The sequence below is a fragment of the Ambystoma mexicanum genome, chromosome 4q (assembly GCF_040938575.1).
Source record: "Ambystoma mexicanum isolate Mex_15411 chromosome 4q, UKY_AmexF1_1, whole genome shotgun sequence".
NCBI classification, from domain to species: domain Eukaryota; kingdom Metazoa; phylum Chordata; class Amphibia; order Caudata; family Ambystomatidae; genus Ambystoma; species Ambystoma mexicanum.
The window spans coordinates 193,317,017-193,341,437 of record NC_090928.1 but is presented as its reverse complement, the minus strand read 5'-3'; the positions used below and the strand labels follow the sequence as shown (position 1 = coordinate 193,341,437).

Sequence of the window (24,421 nt, the reverse complement as noted above, 5' to 3'; positions counted from 1 at the left end):
AATAATCTACAGACCCGCTGGCTACGATAGACATTTCACAAACAGCCTCTGCGACTCTATTGCCACCCTTCAACTAAACCACCCCAACCTCACCCTCCTTTGAGACTTCAACATATGGCTCGACATCCCCACCAACCCTATGACACACTCTCTGGTTGACGGTTTGGACGCAATTAACCTCCAACCCCACACAAACGGCCCGACTCACTATAAAGGACACACTCTCGATGCCATCTGTAGCTCCAACACCCTGATTCATTTAAAGCCCCCCACTCCTATCCTCTGGTCCGATCACTTCATTCTCTAGTTCACCATTCACCCACCCGACCGCCTTCCCGTACTCGAATCTGAACTCCGGAATCTACGCAAATGCTGGAAAAAATAATCGTCCCGGACGTAGCCGACGCACTTCACCAGTCTCCACCACCTAAATGCCTACTCAACAAACAACTAAGCCCTGAAGCCTTTGACTCATGGCTCAATGCATCTCTGACGCGGCTCAAACCCCCTTGCAAACCATCAACCCGGCGTGGCCTCTTCCCCAGATGGTTCACTCCTGAGTTGAAGATCACTAAACAACTATATAAATACCTAGAACGCAAATGGCAGAAAGACAAAACCCAGGTGAATAGGGCCACCTTGGCCCGTCACCTTTACCAGTACAAGGAAGAAATCCGGAAAGCAAAAAAAGCTCACTACAAATCCTGAATCCAAAACTGCAAAAACCCAAGCAAAGAACTCCACAAAATCACCTCAGAATTCCCCCATCCGGCTTGCAACACGACCGGCTCGACTCCCTCACAATCTCTGTGCGACTCACTCTCCCTCCACTTTTTCACCACGGCTCTCGAAAGAACAAATACTCTAGCCACCAACCTTGCTCTCTTACATCCTCCAAGCAATTCTCCCCCCATACCGGCCAACCCACCAGATGCAACCATAACGCAACCAACGTTTTGAATCCTTTCGTCCAATCTCACCAGAGCAATTTCTCAAACTTCTATCTGCCCGCAAACCATCTGGCTCGCCACAGGACCCTTGCCCAGCCACAACCCTCAAAGAAATGTTACCTGCGCAGGGGAACATGCAAGATCCATTATAAATGCCTCCCTTTCCTCGGATATCTTTCCCGACGCATTCAAAACGGCTTATGTCAAACCTCTAATTAAAAAACCTTTGCTTGACCCTCTCGAGCCCAAAAACTACCGCCCCATCTCAAACACCATATTCCTTGCCAAACTCATTGACCGAACGGCCTACTCCCAATTAAATGCCTTTGTCGAAGCCAACAATCTCCTAGACCCCGCTCAATCAGGTTTCAGAGCCCGTCACGGAACTGAAACCACCCTAACCTCAATTTGGGATGACCTTAAAATGACCGCAGACCCCGCAGCACTAATCCTTCTCGACCTATCCGCCGCCTTCGACACAATCAATCACTCAATCCTTCAAGACCGCCTCCACTCCCTAGGAATTCGTGGAACTGCTCTTAAATGGATAGCTTCATTCCTCAAGGATTGGTACCAAATAACGATACTCTCCAACTATGCCTCCTAAGCCCGACCAGTCGACACGGGAGTCCTACAAGGAGCATGCCTATCCGCCCTCCTGTTCAATCTCTACTTGATCACCCTCCCCCCAATAATTCGCTCGCACAACATCCTGTGCTACAACTACGCCGACGACACCCAACTAATTCTAAAACGCCTGAACTCGAAACCCAACTGCCGACCTGACCTAGCCTCCTGCCTCCTTGACATAGAACTCTGGATGACCCAAAGCCACCTCCTGTTAAACCCCTCCAAAACCAAAATCATGGTATGTGGCAACCTGGAACTTCTTCCAAAACCACTACCCTGGCCATCCACCATGGGCAACTCTACGACCCCCTCCAACTCAGTGAAAAATCTTGGATGCACCCTTGACTCTGACCTAACACTCTCGCGCCAAGTCAACAACGTCTCAAAGTCCTTCCACTACCACCTTAAAACCCTTAGGTGCATCTTTCCATAGCTCTCCTTTCCCAACAGACTCTCTGCGGTCCAATCAATCGTTATATCAAGACTGGACTACGCAAACCCTCTATACCTCGGAGTCCACGCGTACCAACTGGATAAACTCCAAAGGGCACAAAACGCGGCAGCCAAATTGCTTCTTGCGCCTGGCCCAAGAGACCACATCTCCCCAGCCCTTAAAATGCTGCACTGGCTTCCAGTAGCCTGAAGGGTGACTTTCAAAACCTTGTGCATCTCCCACCGAGCACTGCATAAAACCGGACCTCAATATCTTCAAGACAAACTAAAACCCTACAACACCCCCTCGCACCTTAAGATCAAGCTCAGTCAGCCTCCTAGTCATTCCGAAGACAAACTCAATCAGGTTAGGCGGATCATCCTTCTCAGCCTTGGCCCCCGCGCTATAGAACTCACTCCCAGCCCACATCCGCCGAGACTGAGGATTTAATGTCTTTCCGCAAACTGCTGAAAACCTGGCTCTTCCCCTAAAACCAACCCATACCAAAATAACCCAAACAGTCTAACAGCAACTCAACGACAACAATCCATCAAACCACCGGATGCGAGAATCTGGCAGCTAACGACCCCCAATGTAAACTAAAAGGGCAAACATAATTAAATTAATAAAGTAGATCAAGCAGTGAAATGGTTAATAAGAATAAATCACACAGGAACATGAAAGATTTAAATTCCCGAAATGGATAGAATACATGCGGAGCTAACAAAGTGAATGGTGTGGATGAATTACTTAGAACAAATAAATATATAGTCTGAATGAATGTGGGAATCGAATGTATATGTAGACCAATGAGTATACGGAATGGATGAACATGTTGAGTGGACGAGTGTGTAGAGCGGCTGGATGTGTAGAACAGACAAGCGTGTAGAGCGGATGAGCGCGTAATACAGGGAAACGGGTAGAATGCAGAAGCGCGTAAAACAGATGAATGTCCAGAACGGATGAACGTAAACGGGATAGGTATGTAGAAAAAACGAGTATGTGAACCTGATGAGTATGTAGAGCACATCAATATGAATAACGCATGAATATGGAAGCACAGAGAGTGTGTAGACCTAACGAATGTACAGAGCCGAGGAGTGTACAGAGCCGAGGAGTGTACAGAGCCGAGGAGTGTATAGAGTGGATAAGAGCGGGTGAGTGGATAAGAGCGGATGAGTGGATTAGAGCGGATGAGTGGATTAGAGCGGATGAGTGGATTAGAGCGGATGAGTGGATTAGAGCGGATGAGTGGATTAGAGCGGATGAGTGGATTAGAGCGGATGAGTGGATTAGAGCGGATGAGTGGATAGAGCGGATGAGTGGATAGAGCGGATGAGTGGATTAGAGCGGATGAGTGGATAGAGCGGATGGAGGAATGAGCGGATGAGTAGATAGACATGATATATGGATAGTATAGATGAGTAGATGAGTGGATAGAGTGGGCCAGTGGATAGAGTGGATGAGGAGATGGAACGGTTAAGAGGATGGGTGGATAGGGTGGATGAGAGGATAGAGCAGATGAGTAGATAGACCGGATGAATGGATAGTATGGATGAGTGGACGGAGTGGATGAGAGGATAGAACGGTTGAGAGGATGAGTGGATATGGCGGACGAGAGGATGAGTAGAAAGGGAAGATGAGTAGATAGGGCGGATGAGTGGATGAGTAGATAGGGCGGATGAGTGGATGAGTAGATAGGGCGGATGAGTGGATAGTGTGGATGAGTGGATAGAGTGGACGAGTGGATAGAATGGTTGAGAGGATGAGTGGATAGAACGGTTGAGAGGATGAGTAGATAGGGTGGAGGAGAGGATGAGTAGACAGGGCAGATGTGTGGATAGGACGGATGAGGGGATGAGTGGATAGGGCAGATGAGTGGATAGGGCGGATGAATGGACAGGGCGGATGAATGGACAGGGCGGATGAATGGACAGGGCGGATGAATGGACAGGGCGGATGAATGGATAGAGTGGATGAGTGGACAGAACGGATGAGAAGATGGAACGGTTGAGAGGATGGGTGGATAGGGTGGATGACAGGATGAGTAGATAGGGCGGTTGAGACAATGAGCAGATAGGGCGGATGAGAGGTTGAGTAGATAGGGCGGATGAGTGGATATGGATAGAATGGATGATTGGATAGAGTGGATGAGAGGAAGGAACGGATGAGAGGATGGATGGATAGGGCGGATGAGTGGATAGAGTAGATGAGAGGATAGAACGGTGAGAGAATGAGTGCTAAGGGCGGATGAGTGGATAGGGTGGATGAGTGGATAAGGCGGATGAGTGCTAGAGCGTATGAGTGGATAAGTGTACAGAGTGGATGAGTGGATAAAGCGGAGGAGTTGACAGAGCATATGAACGGATAAGGATACAGAGTGAATGAGTGTACAGACCGGACGAAGATATAGAACAGATGAGTGTAGAGGGAATATATAGGACAGGATAGTGCTGTTGAATGCATGAAAAGGCACGAGTGCTTAAAGCATATGAATACGTGGAGCAGAAGAGTGTGGGGAGCAAAGAGTGCGGGGATCAGATAAATGCGTACAGGGGGCGAGTGCGTAGAGGGGGCGAGTGCGTAGAGGGGGCGCGTGCGTAGAGGGGGCGAGTGCGTAGAGGGGGCGAGTGCGTAGAGGGGGCGAGTGCGTAGAGGGACAAATGCGTGGTGGGGACGAGTTCATAGAAGGGATGAGTATGTAGAGGGAATGAGTGCGTCGTGGGGATGAGTGCGTCGTGGGGATGAGTGCGTCGTGGGGATGAGTGCGTCGTGGGGATGAGTGCGTCGTGGGGATGAGTGCGTCGTGGGGATGAGTGCGTCGTGGGGATGAGTGCGTCGTGGGGATGAGTGCGTCGTGGGGATGAGTGCGTCGTGGGGATGAGTGCGTCGTGGGGATGAGTGCGTCGTGGGGATGAGTGCGTCGTGGGGATGAGTGCGTAGAGGGGGTGAGGACGTAAAACTGGTGAATGGTTAGAGGGGGAGAGTGCGTAGAGGACGACGTGACGAATATACTATGATTTGAATGCAGTGAATGTCTGAAAGGGCATATAACCCATCTTATCCCACCACCACGCTTACTCTCTTCTTACATCATCACTCAACTAGAACACAGAGATACTATGGCACCATTCGGTATAACTGTTCTCATACCAACACTCGCCGCTCACTCCACATCATTCTAAGCAATCACTGCTGGTTACACACACCCCAGCCAGGCGTTCTCCTCAGGCCTAACGCAGCCACATCCGATCTGGATAAATCCTCCCAGAACTAACACATACACCTGACCTCTCAACCGGCACACCTACCGCTAGAAAGCAGCTATCACACGGATACCGCACGAGCTGCACACATACCCGGTGCTCACACACACCCTTTGTTTTTTGACTCTCTCTACTGATATGAACTTCGGTTCCGAAGGGCATTCAACCTACCAGCGCCTTCAGACCATACCAATGGTATATAAGGCGCTATATAAATGCGAAATAACAATAACAAACTATTTCTAGCAAACCGTGATTGAGGTAACAGCCTCATGCATGTCATTTAAAGTGACAATTACTGGCACAGATAGGTTTTGTCAGCATCCTCATGCAAGCCAGTTACAGTGAACAGTCCTGGCATAGATATGTTGTAGCCGCAGCTTCATGGAAATAGTAAAAAGTGTTCCTATGAAGTGGTGTACTATTGGTAATATGGCATTTGCAGGATTATTTTCATGTATTACCAGAGAGGACCAACTGTAAATTGTTTGGCTTTTTGCATAATTTGTCAAAAAATGTACTGCAAAATGCATCTTTTTAAGAAGCTTTACATGGGAGGAAACCTTGCTATGCTTGTCTCGGGAGGATAGCTCAGGGGCAACACGCATGCCTTGAAAACAAGACGACACGGAGCAACACAGGTTTGATCCATGGGTAAATATCATATCATATCATGCTTGATCATGCCAATTTGAGTAACTATATAGGCCCCTCCACCCAAAATATTAACCAGACATGAACATTTACTGGATATTTTTCTTGTTTCCCTTGAAAAACAATTGTAAATTGTATGACCTTTCTCAAATTTTTCTCAAAAATAGTGCTGCAAAATGCAAAATTAGTACATTATGCCAACAAAATTCTCAGGGCGACAGTGGGGCAAACCCCACAAAGCCTCGAAAATTGTTAATTACTTGGGGCTGGCTAAGCTTGGCTGCTTGCCCTATTTTGAGGAAACATAAGGCCCCTCCCTCCACTGCAAACATTCAACACCCCACAAGGGCTCAACCCATGAATCATTTAGAATCTCGGTGCCCCTTCTGGTGCCATCTGCCCCAGCTGCACCAAAGAAGGCCTCCTCCATTGGCTGGATGGGGGTAACATCGGAACTTAAGAAGTGACGTCATGTAACAGCATTTGGAAGAGAAAGGGCCACACTAAGGGCTGGACCGTCGTTCTGTTGTCGCATGTGGTCGGCGGAAGTGCGCCTGCCTAACCGTTACTGCGAGTGCAGTTAGCGGCTCACTGGCGTTTTCTTACCTATTAAAGCGCGGATCTGCGTAGGCATCAGGAATGTTCAGCACTTCACCTGTCCTTGCTACTTGACCAGCTATCCCTTTCTCAATGGAGAATCTGTGGGTGGCAGAACACAGGCGCGGTTAACAACCTCGGGAGAACAATGTAGATTTCTTGACAAAGAATAAGTGTCTACAGAATTGCAAAGCTCACAATACTCAACCATAATCACGAGTTTCTCTGCCGCGCCGAGTGGGTACGGCCTGAGTTAATAGGGCTGAGTGAAGAGAGGACCTTTACTGAGGGCCCTGGGATGTTACCACCCAGAGGAACTCGGGACAATGCCTATTAGCACTACGGGTTTACCTCCCCAGATTAAGAGCAACTTATTTCTTTGAAACAGGACTCGGCGAGCGCACGACCCATTGTTTTAAAAAAAACATATACTAACCCAACATGGCTGCCATGGAAATTGGGGCAGTGCCCATCCTCCACTTCCATGGTGGCCTGGAACACATGAGGGGAGTGACAGGCAGTGCTGTGGTGCCGCAACCTCATCATGTAAGCGGGAGAGCGGGAGGGTGGAGAGAAAGAAGCAGGGACGGTGGTGAGAGATGGGGTAAATGGTTGGTGGGGGCAAGCAGCTGTCAGTTGGCCTGCAATGCGGGCTTACACCCTGAAGTTCAGTCCACGTTTCAGGCAACCTGATTCGCTGCTGTGGGTGCTAATCAGAAATAAATCTTCACCTAGAAGATGTGTGCATGCATTACTTGTTTCAATGGCAAATCTGATAGAAATGTTCTCATAAGAATTGTTTTAAAAATCAAGCACTAGAGGATTGGCACGAGTAAACAGCTAGGACCATTCCCACAAGGACTGCGAAATGGAGCGAAACTTAGCTCTTTTCTGAACCCCAGTAGGTCATGGCAGAGTAGGCGGTAGCATATCGGGTGGGCACAGCACCATGCAAAATATTCTCTCATTGGGGGGGAAGGTAGACGTGTGGCACGTCACGTAAATACAATGTGGGCCTCCCACAAGATGTTTTGTGTTTTACAGGTGCTGCAAAGGGTAGGCCTGGGATCCTGCGAGAGCAGAGTGCATTCTTGATTCAAACAAAAGGGAGGCTTTAGGAACGTCCTTCTTAGCTAACCCACTTCAATTCCATCCCCCAGCAGAGGCAGAAATAAATAGTGTAGCTGCAGGACGTCCGAGGAGCATTGTGACCAAAAGTCAATCGCTAGGTTTATGCTGGAACTTTTAATCACCCAATAAATGCTTAATTTGGAAAACGACATTTGCATAAAACAAATCATTGCTTGACTAACATCAATCAGAACATTCTAATGGATATTCAATGCAGCAACAAGGCAACAATCGATGCAATGTAGGGTCAGTGGATACATAATACACGTTCACATACGCATTCACCAGACCATATGTAAAGCTACAGAATATCAAAGACCTTTATCCAACACAACACACCTTGGTTTGAGCGCGCTTAAAAAGAAATACACGCATGGAATAGTTTCACATTTCACATTTCACATATTACATATTTTTAGGGGCTAAGGAAATGTGCACTCAGCTTATTTGTAGAGGAAACAATAACCTTTGTAAATTATTATGAAAAATATTTACATTCACCAAACCTTTCAAATGCACTAAATCGGTAGGCACACTAGGATCCGCCATTTCACAACATCTGCTGTCTCGCTACCCAAGCTCAGCTTAATTATGAATGTTTTTAATGCACATTTTTTCAATGCACATTTGTTTTTACTGCTGATGATTTTTTGCCATGTGTGTTACAAGAAAATGGGGGGGAACCCCCTGCATCAACTATGCCACCCCTTCCATTCACATCACCCATATTCCACACCCATATTACCTGACCCAAACCACCCCCCTCCCCCACATTCCCCCCCACCCCCACTGCATTTTGCAAGGGAAAAAAACAGAAAAAGAAATATTACTGCAGTGAAACTCTAGAGTCAAAAGACTGGGTTTTTTCTAGTCTTTTCTAGGCATTTCTAGCTCCCAAAGTAACCCCTGACTATCAGTAAAGCATACCGACGAGGGCTGATACCTTAAAAAAGCGTTTCAGGGGAGGGTAACCTCTACATAATTAACCAGGTGGCAAAATTACTAAAAATCCAGACCACTTAGCCCAAGGGGATCAAACAAACGACATTCTTCTAAGGTAATTTGGTGTGGAGTCTAAAAGGCAAAAGATATTTGCATCTCATGTTGGGGTGAACAAGTACAACCGCCTCTTCCATGCCGAGGCACCCTATTTACTCATGGATTTGGCAAAAACGAAAGCACTTCAACACGAGGAAGTGCCTAGCAATGGTTTTGCACTTTCAAGGCGGTCCGGCTCCGACTGGGCCAGCTGGACCATGCTAACCCGCTCTTCCTTTTGTCATCCATAAAGATTCGGCTTCCTACACACCCTGTTCTTAGCAAGGCCACAGTTGGCCCCCAGACTGGGCAGTGCCAGAATATACATTCTGGAGCTTGGCCTGGAGTGCAGGTTACAGGCACAGGTTTGCCCAGGCCCATCTTTTGACCATCATGCATGCACATTCTATACAGTGTGCACATTTTCCTACTCTCCAAACCTACACATTCCAACTAACCCTCTGCCCCCCACTGCAATATTCCCATCTTATCTACAACATGAATTCATGTTCCACCTAACAGGATTCTCATGCACCCTTGCTATCTGAACCTCCCCCCCACCCCCTTTCATCACTCTGCCCTTTTCTGGCACTTATCACCTCTTTTCCAGCCTCTCATTTTTCCCCTGCTCCTTTTCTTTCTCACAGACTAGGGTCTGTATAAACTGGGCGCGGGCACAATACAACCTCCTCCAGACAAGCTTAGGCGCTCTGAGACTCCCCGACACTCGTGATTTCACACAGTATAAAAAATAGGTAGCAACATAACACAAAACAGAGCTAAGCGCTCGCTTCAGACATCCGTGTATAACTTGCAGTCACAGGCACAAATACCGGTGGGGCGGAGGATAGTTTTGAGGTTCATAAACTTAGTAGTAACATTTGAGTTTGGTAATAAGAACTATTGTGAAATATCTTCAAAGCAGGTGTATTCGGCCTAAGGATCTATATAAAAAACTAACATGACATTTCGTGGTGCTTTGCAAGGGGCAAACCAGCAGATCTGTTTTATATCGCGAACTCTGAATGCAGGTGAAAGACGAGTGAAGGATTGGAAGGAAACCTCAAACTGTCGCTGATCTGGGGTACAAAAGAGTGTCTGAAGGGTCAATATGTTAAATTGAGCAGAGGTGCACAGGATTCCCCCATTACAATACCCAGCACTTTCTTTCGATCAAATGTATTTATACCTGGTAGACCGGTAGCAATGGCTTTGGCCTGCAGCTAGCAGAGGCAGACCGAATGTCTCCTTGGCGCTTTAAAGTAGTCCGGTCATTGCATTGCATTGTACAAAAAGAGGAGCGCAACAAATTAGAGGCTAGTTTTTGGAAAAATGTATTGTGTCTACCTAACTGCACTGTGTTGCCTATGATTCGATATGAATTGGGGTCACTCTCTTTGTATCCTCAACTCTTGTGGAAGATGTGTTCTTTGCTGCATAAGTGTTTATTGGGTACACAAATGTATAATGTCCTAAGTATTGTAGCCAAACAACTTTTGTCAAACTCTAACACCTTATCGAAAACTTGGTGTAAAGTTACATTCAATGCTATGGCAGAGGCATCCATTGATGTAGACTTGTTAATGAACAATCAAGGGTTGAGCTAAAACTAAACTTTTCCAATTTGAACCTAGAGGCCTGTAACAGATTCAAAGATTTCCATACAACATTATGTGGGATGAAAAGATACAGGCAAATGGCCGAATACCTTATTAAATGTCCCTCGCCACGCATCAGATGTCAATATATGCGATTCAGGCTCAATTTGTGGCACACGCGTGAAATATTAGCGAGAAGGAAAGTAATCCCTAAAAGTTTAATGTATTGTAGACATTGTGTAAATGAACATGAGCCCGAAACGTTGAAACACCTATTGGTGTTATGTCCTGCCCTTATTGCAATTCGTAAACAATTGTTTCAAAATGTGTGAGTTTACAGCACATCTAAATCATCATAAAATTTGGCAATCAGTTTTCTCCTCCCCGAGGATAGCGGTGAAAGGGGCTATTGTGCATTTCATAGAAGCCGCAGTCCCTGACTGTAAGGAAAATAGAAATGTGCAAAGTGAGTGAAGATGGTCCAAACCTATTGTAATGCAATAACAAAGATATCTGAAATTATTTGGTTGCTTTCACAACAGAGTGTAATTTTAACTAACTTTAATTTTAATAACTAATTTTAAGTGTTAATTTTAACTGATGATATGATTGTAATGAAATGTATAATAATGAAATTTATTTTTTATTTGTATGCACAAAATATTTGATAAGTTGTTCTACAACTAAACAAATAAATAATCATCTTTAAAAAAAAGTAGTCTGGTAGGTGGCACTCACTCACCATGCTCTGCACTTACCTGATTTCTTTGGTCTTCTTGAAGACTGGCTTCCCTTCATCCTCCTCTCCGATGTCAAAGAGGTCGGAGTACAGCTCTTTGTTCTTGTGATCCACCTGGAAGAGTGCGCAGCGGTCGGCATTCACCAGGTTTTTTGCATAGATCTGCATGGGAAATTGAACCAAGATACAGTCCTGTAGGCCTTGTCATAGTGCATAGTCAATACAAAGAGATTTAGGCATACAGACTGTTTGACTATTGGTTTAGAATGTTACATTTCTAGAATGTCAATGTCTAGTCATTAGCGGTGCCCTATGGCTCTGAGTCTGCGCAGCAGCCCAGCCCATGAGAGGAGTGAGGGAGGGGCAAATGAAATCAGCGAGTCTTCCTTTAGCCTAGATGCAGTCCGGCATGAGGCGCAGCTCTTTGCGTTTCTCTACCAATTATTTTAAAGGAGAACAGCGCGTTAGTTGGGACAGAGTAGTGTAGGTGGGCCTGCACTTGTGAAGGCGGCTGGGGGAATCATCTTCACAATAGAACATCTTGAGGTGGAGCCAGAAGTCTGCCTTGTGGGAGACTTAAGGAACTACATATTTTCTCATAAAGATCAAGCACTTCACAAAAGCTAAACTGTTGCGAGCCGGGATCCTGTGCTTTCAACGAAGTAAATTACTTTGTTGAGATTTACTTTGTGGGTGGTTTCTTCGAAATACTTCTAATGTATATATGCATTTGTAGTGTAAGAGGTAATAAGGTTGGGGCGGGGTTTATGGTGGTAGGTAAGGGCAGGATGTGGGCGATCCCACTCCCAAAATGAAATTAAAAGTACAATTTCGAAAAAAAACACCAACTAAGTTAATAACAATGAAGTGATTTAATTCGTTCAAATGACATGGAACCTTGCGAGCCTGGGACTCCCACTCGGACTGGTTATGGGTTCAGTTCACCGTCATCCACTTGGGTCAAGAGAGCCTATAACACCGGCAACGAAAACATACGATTGGGTTCAAAATATTGGATTTGGTGAGGGCGATTTCAGGTCACAATGAGGACAGTCCTAAATATCTCCTATACTCCTGCATAGATCACAGACAAAACGTATCCATTTGAAGGAAACTGTCAACAAGAAGCCCTCTGCGCTACTGTAGGCTTACACTTCATTCGACACAAGAACCTAAGATTAAGGAGCAAAGCAGCTGAATTCAGCACTGCTGTCCTAATAAAATAGTGTGCCCTTCAATTTCCAAAAGGTAGTCCAACTTGAACCCCAAATCCCTTTAAAGGACTGAAGACGCCCAAGAAACATGGTCAACAAGCCCTCATTTGATGTGAACAGTTTCACTCTAATTTTCTCACATTGTGAATTATTTTGCATTGAAATTGAATGAGGAGGAAAAGTAATACAATGTCCTTGACACATCACGAGATAATTAATGAATCTTATAGATGGAATATCTTCTGCCTTCCGTTGAATATGGACCACCTCCCGTCACCACAGAAAGCCTTTTTGTTCAGGAAGGCAACATGCGTACTGCACTACATTTACTGTTCAGTCACGCGAATGCAGAAGTAGCATTCTACATCGTTAGGAGGGCTGCATCTTCCAAAGCTGGTCAGACTTATTTGCCCAAATATGGAACGGTTATTGCCCTGCTTGCTCTTCTTGAAAACGATAAGCACTTGGTGAAGATGTTGTATTTTGGAAGGTAATGGCAGACACTGATCACAAACCCATCCTGACTCGAATTGCACAGGATTCCTATGGCTTAAAAATATGAGCCATTTGGAGGTCTACAGGGCCATCAATTCTCTCTTCATTAGAAAACACTTGATTCAGCTGGAAATGGTCTAAGAGAACATGGCTCCATCCTTCATTGGAAGGAAGCAAGAAAATAATGGCACACTCCCAGGTAGGGAAGGGTGCTCAGCCAAGCAGGTGGCTGGAAGAGCAGACGAGAGAACACACTATACCGCCCGGTCTTTCCAGCCATCCAAGAATCTTGCCCAGTGGGGTCATCTTGATTGTGGGGACGAAACAGCAAGCCTCACCCTGATGACTCTCCCCATCCCCAAAACACATACCGTTTTCCCCACCCCTACCTGCTCACCTACCTGCTGGACTGGAGCTTTGTGCTCCGGTCCCAGCAGTCCTCCCACCCGCGGCACCACCTTGTTGGTCCCTTTTCCTATGGCGGTGGCCAGCAATACACATGTAGCCCATCTCTGTGAAAAAAGAAAAAAAAACTATTTGCACCCCGGGCAAAGCTTGGGGTGTGAATACCTACACCACCACCTTCTTGGGGGTGCGTACATGGCCAGAAACAGCCTGCAGCCCTTGCCGAGGCCCTCACTTCGCTTGGCCTTGTCTAGGCTCTGACTGGCAGGCCATTACCAGCCATGTATACCCCCCGACCCAGGGGCGATTGCTATAAAACCTTTCACCAGACATTCCAAAATCTAGAACCTGAATTTTCCAGCAATCAAGCCAATAAATATGGTCTCTTAAAGTTTCTCACAAATGCTTTGGTGGGTGAACTAATGTAAGGGTGGTGGAAAAACCAAACTAGATGCACAGGACCCTCTGGGTACTAAATCCAGCAGCCACCTATTTTTTATTTCTTTAAACCTTGGAAACGACTTAAGAGACTTACAGTTAATCAATGTTAATCTGTAAATCTAGCCCCTATTGATGGATGACCTGCCTCAATCAGAGAAAATAGATGTTAAATAGCAGGCGCAGTTAGGAGGATTTCTGTGATACCAGATCTAGGACATCCTGCTTTGTTAAATAGAGTTCTCACCAGACCTTACGGCTTCACTAGTAGACCTTGGGGTTCAAGGAACTTGACGTATCAATCCCCACAGTTGCCCGGTTCACGATCTAATAGGGCGCATCACAAACATTCGGCAACCGTACCAGACTCTGACATCTTCTCAAAACACATTTTGCCAAGCAGTTTTTCTCTGTGAAACTCAGAAGGCTATATACAAGATGAGCTTTTTCAGTTTTTCATGAGCCTGAAAGGAAACTAACTTACTAACTACTACTCCCCTTGGATCCTCTACTCGGGTGGCCAGTGAAAGGCGATCACACCTGGTGGATGGTCCCTGGGGATTGGGGAGAGGGTGTCTGCAGGCGAGACATGGCATCCCCCTTTTCCTTGCGATAACCAACCTTACCTTCCCACTGCCTTGCAAGCCACTTCACTTCATTCCTCCTCATTCATACGACTCTAGTACTGGGACGAGGAAGAGGCGACTAGGAGTGGTACACACTTACATGTCATTTCACCACTCTGGTACTGAGACAAGTAAGAGGCCTGAAGACTGTTGTAAGGGTCAGCCATCCAGGGAACACCAATAATTATGATCAAGCAACTGGACTGGAGGACAACCTACAACCTGTTAAATGGTTGCAGGTGCATAAAAGGTGGAGAAATCCTGTTGAGGAGGCTGACAAGGAGGGTCCTGTCTGAAAGAGAGGACACTGGCATATACGCAGGCAAGTCCGATGCAGAGTCTGGATTGGCCCGCAAGAGGGTTGCAGTGGTTGGAGCCTCCCTGGTTGGGGGCCCACGGCAGGAACTGTGGGGCACGGAAGAGAGCCTGTTGCTGCAAGATACCGGAAGTGTCCGCAAGAGGCGAGCGTAGCTGCTGTCCACCCACAGCAGGAATTGCAGAGTGCAAGCACAGCTCGCAATGCTACAGAGACCTGTGTGCAGCGTAGAAGAAGAGGAAAGAAGCCACCCGGAGGAGCTGCTAGGGACCGGTGAGTGAACAAAAGGGAACACTAATACTGGGGCGCTCCTTGGGGCTTCACAGGGCAGAAATAATTGCTGAATGAACGTAATGAGATGTGCAAGCAAAAATTAACCCAAAGTGAAGGAAAGTGAATTATATGAACAAGTTGAACTACAAGTGAAAGAATATGAACTAAGAACTATTGAATACCGAACTAAAGGAAAGCTTTGATGAACCTATGAATGTAATGCAAGTTGGTGTGAAGTACTTGTGATATATATTGAAAGACAAAGAACAAATCTCATGAAAAACAATGAAAAGCAAGTAATGAATATTATGGAAGCGTGTGAAAGTAATGTGATGAAGGAAAGAACACCACAGAGCGAAATCTATGAAAGAACACACTGTGGCAAAGTCAAGAGGCTGGCAAAGAGGAAAACACATTGTGGCAAAACTAAAAGACTGGCAAAGAGAAGCAAAGTGAATGTGAATCAGAACACAGGTGCAAGAGTAGAAGAACCTGTGTGGGCAAGAAAGCCTAGGGTTCCCAGTTGCGTGACCTGTGATGGGTGGACCGCATGGTCCAACAACTGCGCCTAGACCGGGGATTTCCTACCTGTGAAAGTTAAATAAACATACAGATAACAAAGCTGCATGCATGAAAGAAATTGCTTAAGTGAAGGAGAAGAAAGCAATCTGTATAAACTGTCAAGAAAACAGAAAGAGCCTGAAGTTGACCTGGAACTGATTTTGAATATTAAGAGACAAACTGTCATTTGGCAAGGTGGAGTCTTGGGGAAGGGAAGTCTAAGACCGTATGAACTTTGTTATTGTCTCGAGGAAGGCAGCCTTGAGGCACTTTTTTCATTGTGCTGTCTTCTTGGGGGAAGGGAACAATGAGAATTTGTGGAACTGTCCTGAACTTGGGGAATGGGACCTGGATAGTAAGCCGCGAGCTGGAAGGAGCTCAGAACTTTATGGAATACTATTTGATTTGTGTTGGACATTCCTATGCATTATTTCGCTTTAGTTGCGAGGGCAAGTATAGGTTTTGGAAACGTACTTAAGTTGAACTCACTGATTCAGACTATCCTTATTTTCATTCAGGTAGGGAAATCCCACCTTAGCATAGGGCAAGTTAGGCCTTCAACCATCCTGACACTTATGTTAATACAACTATTTTGTTTGAATTTTGAGTCTGTGCCTGTCTTCTTTCATGATGCCTTCACACTTCCCTGAAGTTAAATGATGGTGCTCAATTTGTCTTTCACTGGATCTTTTTTTTCTTGATCTCAGGGAAGGGTGGTCATAAGGGATACGGTAGAACTTGCAGATGAATGTTGCAGCATATTTTTGAATCGACGGTGGATGACAAGTACAGAGGAACATGATTTGTGGGGTCTTTTGTCACATGTCTGAATTAGGAGTGAAAATTGACTATTCATGTTGGATTTGTGAAATACGAGCAAACCTTTCTCCTATGTTTTTTGTACGTGGGATTGCAAGAGTAAACATGTCCTCATAACTGGCCATGCATTTGATACAGCAGTGTTGGTTCCTCCTCTTGAGGGCAGTTGAGGACAAGAGGGGTTGTTTTGTTTGTTTTATTGATTTGTAGGGCGCACCGAACCCGTAGGTAACTGAGCGCGAGTACAAGAATACCTAAAGCTTATGTTACAAGTTAAACCGGTATGGAGGTTACATAGTAAGAGGGTTACAAAGTAGGATAGGAAAGCAACAGATAATTCAAGGAGTACAGAGGCATTATACAGAGTATAAGTGCAGTACAGATCATATGTCATTGGTACGTAGCCAGTTCAGAGTTGCGTCTAAAGCTGAGGAAGGATTGGTCGGCTGTGAGAGAGTGAGAGGTAATGCGTTCCATGATTGGGCTGCTTTCACTGGGAAGCTACTTCCTCCAGATTTTTTTTATCTTAAATTTAGGAATGTTCAGACAGAAGGAGTTGGCCGCTCTCGCGCGACGGGTAGAACTCTGTTAGGTTGGTGAGGTGCTGCATTGTTAAGACATTTCAATGTGAGGGAAACTTAGTAGAATTCAGTCACTGATCTTCAGCCAATGGTGTTATTTCCCGATTTCTGAGACATGTTCTCTATTGGGTATGTTCAAAGCAGTTCTTAGCGCATTGTTCTGCAGAATTTTGATCTTGTCAAGGATATACTTATTGGCACCTAGGTATAGGGCTTTACAATAATCAAATTTTGAGAGTATTAGTGCGTTAACGACGATAATGCAGCTACTTTGGATAAGAAAGGCCTACAAGCCCTGATGAGCTTGCATGTGTAAGCGGTTGAAGATGCTAAGGAGTTCACCGGTTTGTTTAAGGATAGAGTAGAGTCAAGGTAAAAACCTAAGGTTTTTACTTCTTTAACTACCTTAATTGTGATTCCGTCTATGATAAAGGTGGAATAGTTGGTGTCCAGTTTTTTTAGGTTAGCGGCATATCCAAGGATCAGGAGTTCTGTTTTGTCGTCATTCAGGCAGAGGCCATGGGTTGCCATCCATGCCTGAATGAGAAGGTAGATTTTATTTACCAGAGCCGTGTCCTGACCATAATTTCCCGAAAGGGGAATGAGGATCTGGGGGTCACTTGCGTAGTTAGTGTAGGCGACACCAAGCCTGTCCAATTTGTCAAACAGGGGCTTTGTAAATATATTATACATGGTCGGCGATACACAAGATCCTTGTGAAACGCCACATGAAGTCTGGGAAGGGTCTGCAGATGCAAATGGGGAGAAAACTCCCATTGTTCTATTGTTTAAGAAGGATTGGACCCAAGCTATTGCATCACTCGAGAAGTGAGCCGCTGATGCCAAGTATTTGCATAGAACTTGGTGTTCAACCAGTCGAAGGTGGCCGACAAATCGAGGAGGAGCAGCATAGCAATTTTCCCTTCGTCCTTGAGTTCATCTATTTGTGTTTTTAAATCAATTAGTGCCGTTTCTGTGCCATGTTGTGGTCTGAAGCCGGATTGGCGGCAATCTAAGAGATGGTTAGTCTCAAGGTAGTTCTGTATTTGTAAGTATGCTACTTTGTCAATTATTTTGAGAAGGAAAGGCACCGTGGTGATGGGCCTGTAATTTGTTGGTATGGAGGGGTCCAGGCTCTTTTTTTTTTAGTAAAGGTAGGACCCAGGACTCGTTTAGGTTGCTAGGGACTATGTTAGTCGCAAAGGAAGAGTTCATTAATTTCGAGATGAATGGCGCTAGGCCTCTCGCTGCATCTTTGATTATTTGGGCAGGGCAGTTGTCTCCCTGGCAGTTAGGTTTCAGAGATGAGCTAATTTTTTCAGTTTCAAGGGTGGATATTTTGGAGAATCTAAATGGTTCTAAGGTGCTGGCAGATTCAATAGGACTGGTAGATTGAGGATCAATATTAGGCATATTGATGGCGGGTTCCATTTCTCGTAGGATCATAAATAGTTCCGTAGTGTTGGAACTGGCATTGGTGATTCTTTCGTTATATAGGTCTTTTTTGTGTGCAAATTATTTCCTTTTTGTAGTTGTTTGCAAAGTCGGTCAGTTGTAGTTTATTTTCTTCTGTGGGATTATGTCGCCAAACAGATTCTAGTTTCCTTTTTTGTAGCGTAAGGGTTTTAAGTTGTGGTGTGAACCAGGCATTAAGATGTGGACACTGTTTGCTTCTGCGCATTTTGAGGGGTGCAATGATGTCAAGGGCCTTAGGCATGGTATTATTATATGCCCCAACAAGGTGGTTAGGGTCAGCGGCATTAGGGACTGAATTGAGTGAAGGTAGGATATGTGGGAGTAGCCTTTCTGCTGTGATGTTCTTTTTGCTTCTGGTGTGGAGGTGGGTCTGCTGCCCTTTCCGATGAGGAGAGAGACAAGGCCCAGGCATGTTGGCTCTGCGTGTGGTCTCGGAGGGTCCCCCAAAATGTGGGTACTGCTGCACTGTTTGCCAACGAACATCTGAATTTATTTTCAAACACCTATTGCAGTTTTCCGTTTATCAATTGCAGAGTGCTGTGTGCAAAAACACAATAAATAAGAACATCCATCTTTAAGGTAGCACTTTCTACATCAAACCCAGACACACGTAGTGCAATGAAATATCTTAAGAAAGATAGCAGCTCTGGGGATCGACCCTTAAATAACGACAGAATGGAGCAGACATCCATGTAATGTTTGGTTTGTTGGGCAAATACATATTTTATAAAACCACAATTCAGGGGAACATCGTATGCTTTTGTCAGCAAATGCACCAATTCCTTGGCATCACTTAATTGCACAAAGCTGTTGGATCTTTTGGATTTTTGCACAGTCCTGGGGATTCAGTAGAGAGAGGTGGACCTTTGAGTGCAGCCTAACCAGCACCTCAGCACACCGCAACGGGAAAGTGCTCTCTACACTCTTGTGCTTGCTTTCCCTCCATCTCGTTGCATGGCTGAAGCAGCACCCCAAGCAGCAGCTTTTTTCCATGGCGTCAGGCTAGAGTTCAGGCAGAGTGCACATCCAGTCACACAGCTTGTGATGGGAAGATGGGATCTTTGGGGATTTCTTCACAGGTTTCCCGGCCTAGGAATGGCATGAAAACACATACCGGAGAAAGCAGCCTGGCAGAGAGCCTAGATGCAGACTTTAGCATCTGCAGTCAAGCAAGTGCCCATTCATTATTCGCGACACTGGATCACCACTGTCCATTGCACTAATGGTACCACTGGTATGTCCCATGTGTATTTCAGCCAAGTATTGATGTGACTCGACGAATATCCATTAGGATTCTACTTCTAGGTATCCGATACAAGATACTGTACCCTCTAGTCTGTGCGGCGTAGCTGCGGGTTTGGTGAATCCTCGAACGCGCCACAGTTTGGAGCTAGCCACAGCAAGCTCTATGCAGCTATCCTGGGTCCCTCGGCCCAAGAGCGGTGCTGAAAGAGAACCCATCACCTAGGAGATGCAGGCCTCGGGTAGCCACCTCCCAACTTCAATAAACAAAGCGGCCGCCATTGCTCAGATCAGCTGCGACACAGGACGTCACTGGTCCACTTCAAATTGAGAAGGTTCGCACATAGGTTAGGCAGACCCAAGACATGGGATCCTTGCGGGGCCAGCACAAGGCTGATCAGATCCTCCAGTTAAAGGTTATAACCACTTTGGTAGGGTGGACGGGAGTTGCAGTGTTGAACTTTGCTAGCGATCAGAAAACAGGTTTTTACTAATTAAAGGTTTGAGAACTCCTGTCGAGAACAGTGCAAGCCGGCAGCAGGGTGAGGTGCGGTTACTGGACAAAAAGGTCTCACACCAAGTACACACCCCACTGACCATCCTTTGGAAGAGCACTGAGGAGATGTAAATCGGGTCTACCCCATATGGCAGGAGTGCTCTGTTCAACATGGTGCAGTTCCGAATTTTTTTTATGCTTTTTTTTTTTAAACTAAATTTATTCAGAATTTTATCAAAACAAAAACACACATAATGATAACATTTAACACATTTCATAACCCCCTCTCCTCCAAAAGTAAACAGCTTTGAACCAATAATCCCGCTTCCTGAACAAGTAACTACAACATGAACAAATCAGTAGGGAAGAAAGGTAATGAAGAGAGAAAGAAAAAAAAACTTGATTTTCCCTTTTGGATCGTAGGCACTTTATTTTCATTTCATCTCGCTCCTCTACTCAACTTCTTTTTACATTTTTTTTTTTTTTTTTATCATCAACTCGTGTGTTATCCAGGAAGATAGCTCAAGAGTTAGGCGCTGGTCTCTGACCTGAGAGCATCCTCCACTTTGCAAGTTCAAATCGCGAAGCAGGGCTGACTTTACCATGAATTATTTCTAGGCTGATACATGGAGTACCATTAAAAAAAGTCTTGGCAAGAACAACAGTTTTGGCTTTTGTGTAGGTACACGATAGGGACTGGTTAGCTGTACATCAGAGCTAAAATGATGCGAGAACCTCGGCATGTAAGATCAGTGCCTGGTAACTGCCTATCAAATATCTACATACATGCTAAAACGGAAGCTAAAACCGTTGGCTTGGCAAATGCTTGTTTCCAACAGGACATCCGTGCAAGTAAAATATGGGAGTTAAGCCATTTATTCTTAGACGACTGCTTTGAACCAACGCTGGTAGAACCAATACAGCACAGTTTGATCCGTTACTGCATGATGAGAGCCTGCTCAAAGAGATTCCAAGGAGGGTGTGATTTGTGTGGGGAGGGACAGGAAGTAGGTGGGAACAGCCATAGGGATAGGCATGGTAACGGTTATTTAAATAACCCAACAACATCCACAGGCTGCGTATCCCTCCTTACATCCCATCTCCAACCGACCTGTATTTAAACGCAATAGTTTCAGGTTATAGCCAAAACTACAAACGGGACTAAGTGCTTAGAAGCTTGAGAACTATGTATTTATTAATTTATTTACATTTTTAAAGCGCTCACACAGCCCGCAGGCATCGAGGCGCTGTTACAGGAATTGTTTTAGTGTTTTAGTTGCGTAATTGATTTTTTTTGTTGTCTTAGTTGCGTATTTATAACGCGCTTAAACACCAAGAGGTTTCTAAGCGCGGACCCGGGGATCGAACTTGTGTTGCTTCATGTCACCTTGCTTCAAAGGCATGCACGGTGCCACTGAGCTATCCTCCCGGGATGACATGAAGCGCTATATAAGAGAACACATTATTATATATTATTCATTTATTGTGTATTTATAATGCGCCTACACAGAAAATGGTGTGTCAAGGTGCAACAAAACAAAGGGGGGGGGGGTTGGGTGCAGACAGGGATGAATAACAAAAACGGTCTTACTAGGCCTTGGGTCATTCGGATCATGCAAGTGCAGGAACAAGAAGTGCTGGGGAGAGGGGAGGTCGGGGGAAGTGCCGTCAGAGTGGAAAGCACTAATGCTAGGTAGGGAAAGGAAGTGCAGGTAGGAATGGAGAGCGGGCAAGTGCTGGGGGGTGGGAGGAGGAGGAAGGGGCTAGAGGGACACTGGACTAGGCAAGTGCTAAGAGGCCAGATGGACAAGTGCTAGGAGAATGCAGAGTGTGCAGGGTAATGAAGCTCCACATGCTAAGTGTGAGGACGGAGCTGGATGGACTCAGTAGGGGTGCAGACCAAGCCCGGCTAGTGCAGGGTAGGGGAGCGAGGAAGGGCAAGTGAAAGTTAGGGGAGGGTGATGGGGTCAGGAGAGACCAAGGTGCTGGGGTACACTGAGCAAGGAGGGCCTGGTGCCTTATATGTATCAGACAAGGCTTTAAGTGGGCCGGGGCCTGCCGGGGCGGGGCCCCGGCAGGCTCCGAAATTTCGTTTTGAGGCGGGGCCCTGCCGGGGGCCCACTAATCTCCCCTGGCAGCCCCGGCCACTACACGAAAAGGCATTTTTTCTACAGCCTGAAGCTCTCGCTCGTGAGCGAGAGCTTCAGGCTTCAGAAAAAAATGCCTTTTAGCCATAATGGTGGCGCCGCACCTGCGAGGCATCCCTTCAATCAAGTGATGCACGTGGGCCGGCGCCACCATTATTGAGAAAACGTGAGGCCGCTGGAAGCAGAGGCCTTGCATTCTAAATGCTGAAGCTCCCGCGGGTTCGTGGGATTTTCAGTCTTTAGGAAAAAGGCCTCTGCTTCCAGTGGCCTCACCCTTTCAGCCATAATGGTGACGCTGCCCCTCCCCAGCTGGCGAGGGGCAGCGCCACCATTAAGGCTGAATAGGTGAGGCGCTGTCCCCTGCCAGGCAAGCCTATACACAATAAATGCAGAGATCAGTACCCTCTCCTCCATTGGGGAGAGGGTGCTAATCTCTACAAAAGGCTGCCTGGCAGGGGTGCCAGTAGCCCATTGAGCCGGGGCCATGAAGACCCCCGTTGTTAGGCCACGCCCCTTCGATGAGCCCCGGCTCGATTTGTAGTGCCACTTAAGGCACTGGTATCAGAAGAAACCAGGCAGCTAGTTGGAATGTGGCAGACGGTGACATTAGCTGGGGAGGGACAGAAGGAGAAAGAAGAGAAAAGGAGGGTCTTGAGAAGCTTCCGGAACTTGATTCGGCTCAAGTCTGAGAGGCCATTTCAGAGGGAGGCTCCTGCGGCAGAGAGATCTAACCTCCACTCTCTGTTAAAAGCGTCTGATCTGCAGAGTGTTAGAGCTAGAAGACTGAAGGGCTCTAGCAGGGAGGTATTTAGGGAGAGAGAGTTGGAGGTAGCATGGTCCCAGGCCCCAGAAAGCCTTGCGGATGATGCAGAGGGTCTTGAACTTGAACCTCGCAGCAACCAGGAGCCAGTGGAGAGATTTTAGGGCTGGAGAGATGCAGTCTCTGGGCTTGAGGCCAAGGATAAGCCTTGCAGTCCTGTTATGGATTAGTTGAAGGGGACTAAGTGAGGAGTTCGGCAAATTGAGGAAGAGGCTGTTGCAGTAGTGCAGCCTAGAGAGGACCAGCGCTCTGTAGACATTGAGTTTCAGGTGGAAGGTGGGGAAAGGGAGAATGCCTCTGAGAAGGTGCAGCTGAAAGGGGGACTTCTTGGCAAGGTCTGTGATATATGAGAGAGAGAAGGCGAGAGAAGGAAAGAGAGAAGGAGAAAGAAAGAGAGAGAGAGAAGTTGAAGATTACACCAAGAAGTGAGGAGAGAAGGCTGAGATCAAATGGGCTAGAGGGGCCAGGTAGATATTGAAAAGCCACGGCGAGAGGATAGAGCCCTGAGGGACGCCACAGGCGAGTGTGATAGAGGAGAGAAAAGGGCCCAGTTGATGGTCGGTCAGAGAGGAAGGCCGTCAACCAGTCCAGTACCAGGTCCGTGATGCCACTAGGAACTGAAACAATCTTCTCCCTCTCAATTTACCATCTTTATTGACAGTGTTGGTATGATGGACTAATCCCCAGTCTCACCAGAAACATGAAAGCCTCTGGTAATCTAAGGGGATGCACCCAACACCCCCTCTCCCCCGCACTCCTAAACCCAGCAACAACCTTCAACTTCCAAGCAAGTTGTGAAAACATATTTACACAAATACAAACATTCATTCACTCTTGCACACATTGACTGATTGCTGTAATGTGGGATGCGCACCTTCACAGTCAACAGTACGTGTCATCCTAACCCAGTGATTTAGGCATTTTTGATGAGTCCTTCTTTAAACGTTGAACTGTAGCTTTTCAGAGCAAATACTGAAAATGGTTAGAGAGCTTAAAAGGACAGCGTAGCGTCACCTACATTTGGGTTTTGGGAGATCAATGTAAAATGCAACAGACAACCAACAGGAACATTTAAATTTGTTTAGGTCTCGAAGACAGTGGCTTTTATTTAAAAAAAAACACCTACCATTATATGTTCAAGTAGAGAATCTATTGCAACAATATTATCAAAGTAGGTTCTGCAAAAGAAGAGAAAATGAAGACAAGGGTCAGTATTTATTCGCTGTGAAGCATCTCGATTGCACGTCTTATTTTAATTACGGAAGCATGCAGGTCAAGAGAGAAAGGAGAGAAAGGCAGCTGCAAAGCTCCAAGAAGTAAAAATCCAGACTTTCCATTCTAATGTTCAGGAAAGTCATGATTCTATTAAAAAGACACACAGGCGAAGTATTATGCTTACTTTTCACTTCACAAACTCGAGCAGCAAACACAATCAATAATGTTTTAACCAATAAACTCAATTAAGAACTACAATGT

At 46.0% G+C, this 24,421-nt stretch overlaps 1 protein-coding gene across 3 annotated transcripts in view; it reads right to left on the bottom strand.

Moving 5' to 3' along the window:
* The window catches only part of PDE10A (phosphodiesterase 10A), a 1,126,451-nt gene that overhangs the window by 315,692 nt on the left and 786,338 nt on the right, over window positions 1–24,421 (bottom strand). For all 3 annotated transcript variants that reach the window (XM_069607718.1, XM_069607719.1, XM_069607720.1), the window contains exons 10-12: window positions 24,072–24,123; window positions 11,056–11,198; window positions 6,540–6,632 (exon numbers count right to left, since the gene is read on the bottom strand). In XM_069607718.1, coding sequence (XP_069463819.1) covers window positions 6,540–6,632; window positions 11,056–11,198; window positions 24,072–24,123 — 288 coding nt within the window. The remainder of the gene's footprint in view (window positions 1–6,539; window positions 6,633–11,055; window positions 11,199–24,071; window positions 24,124–24,421) is intronic.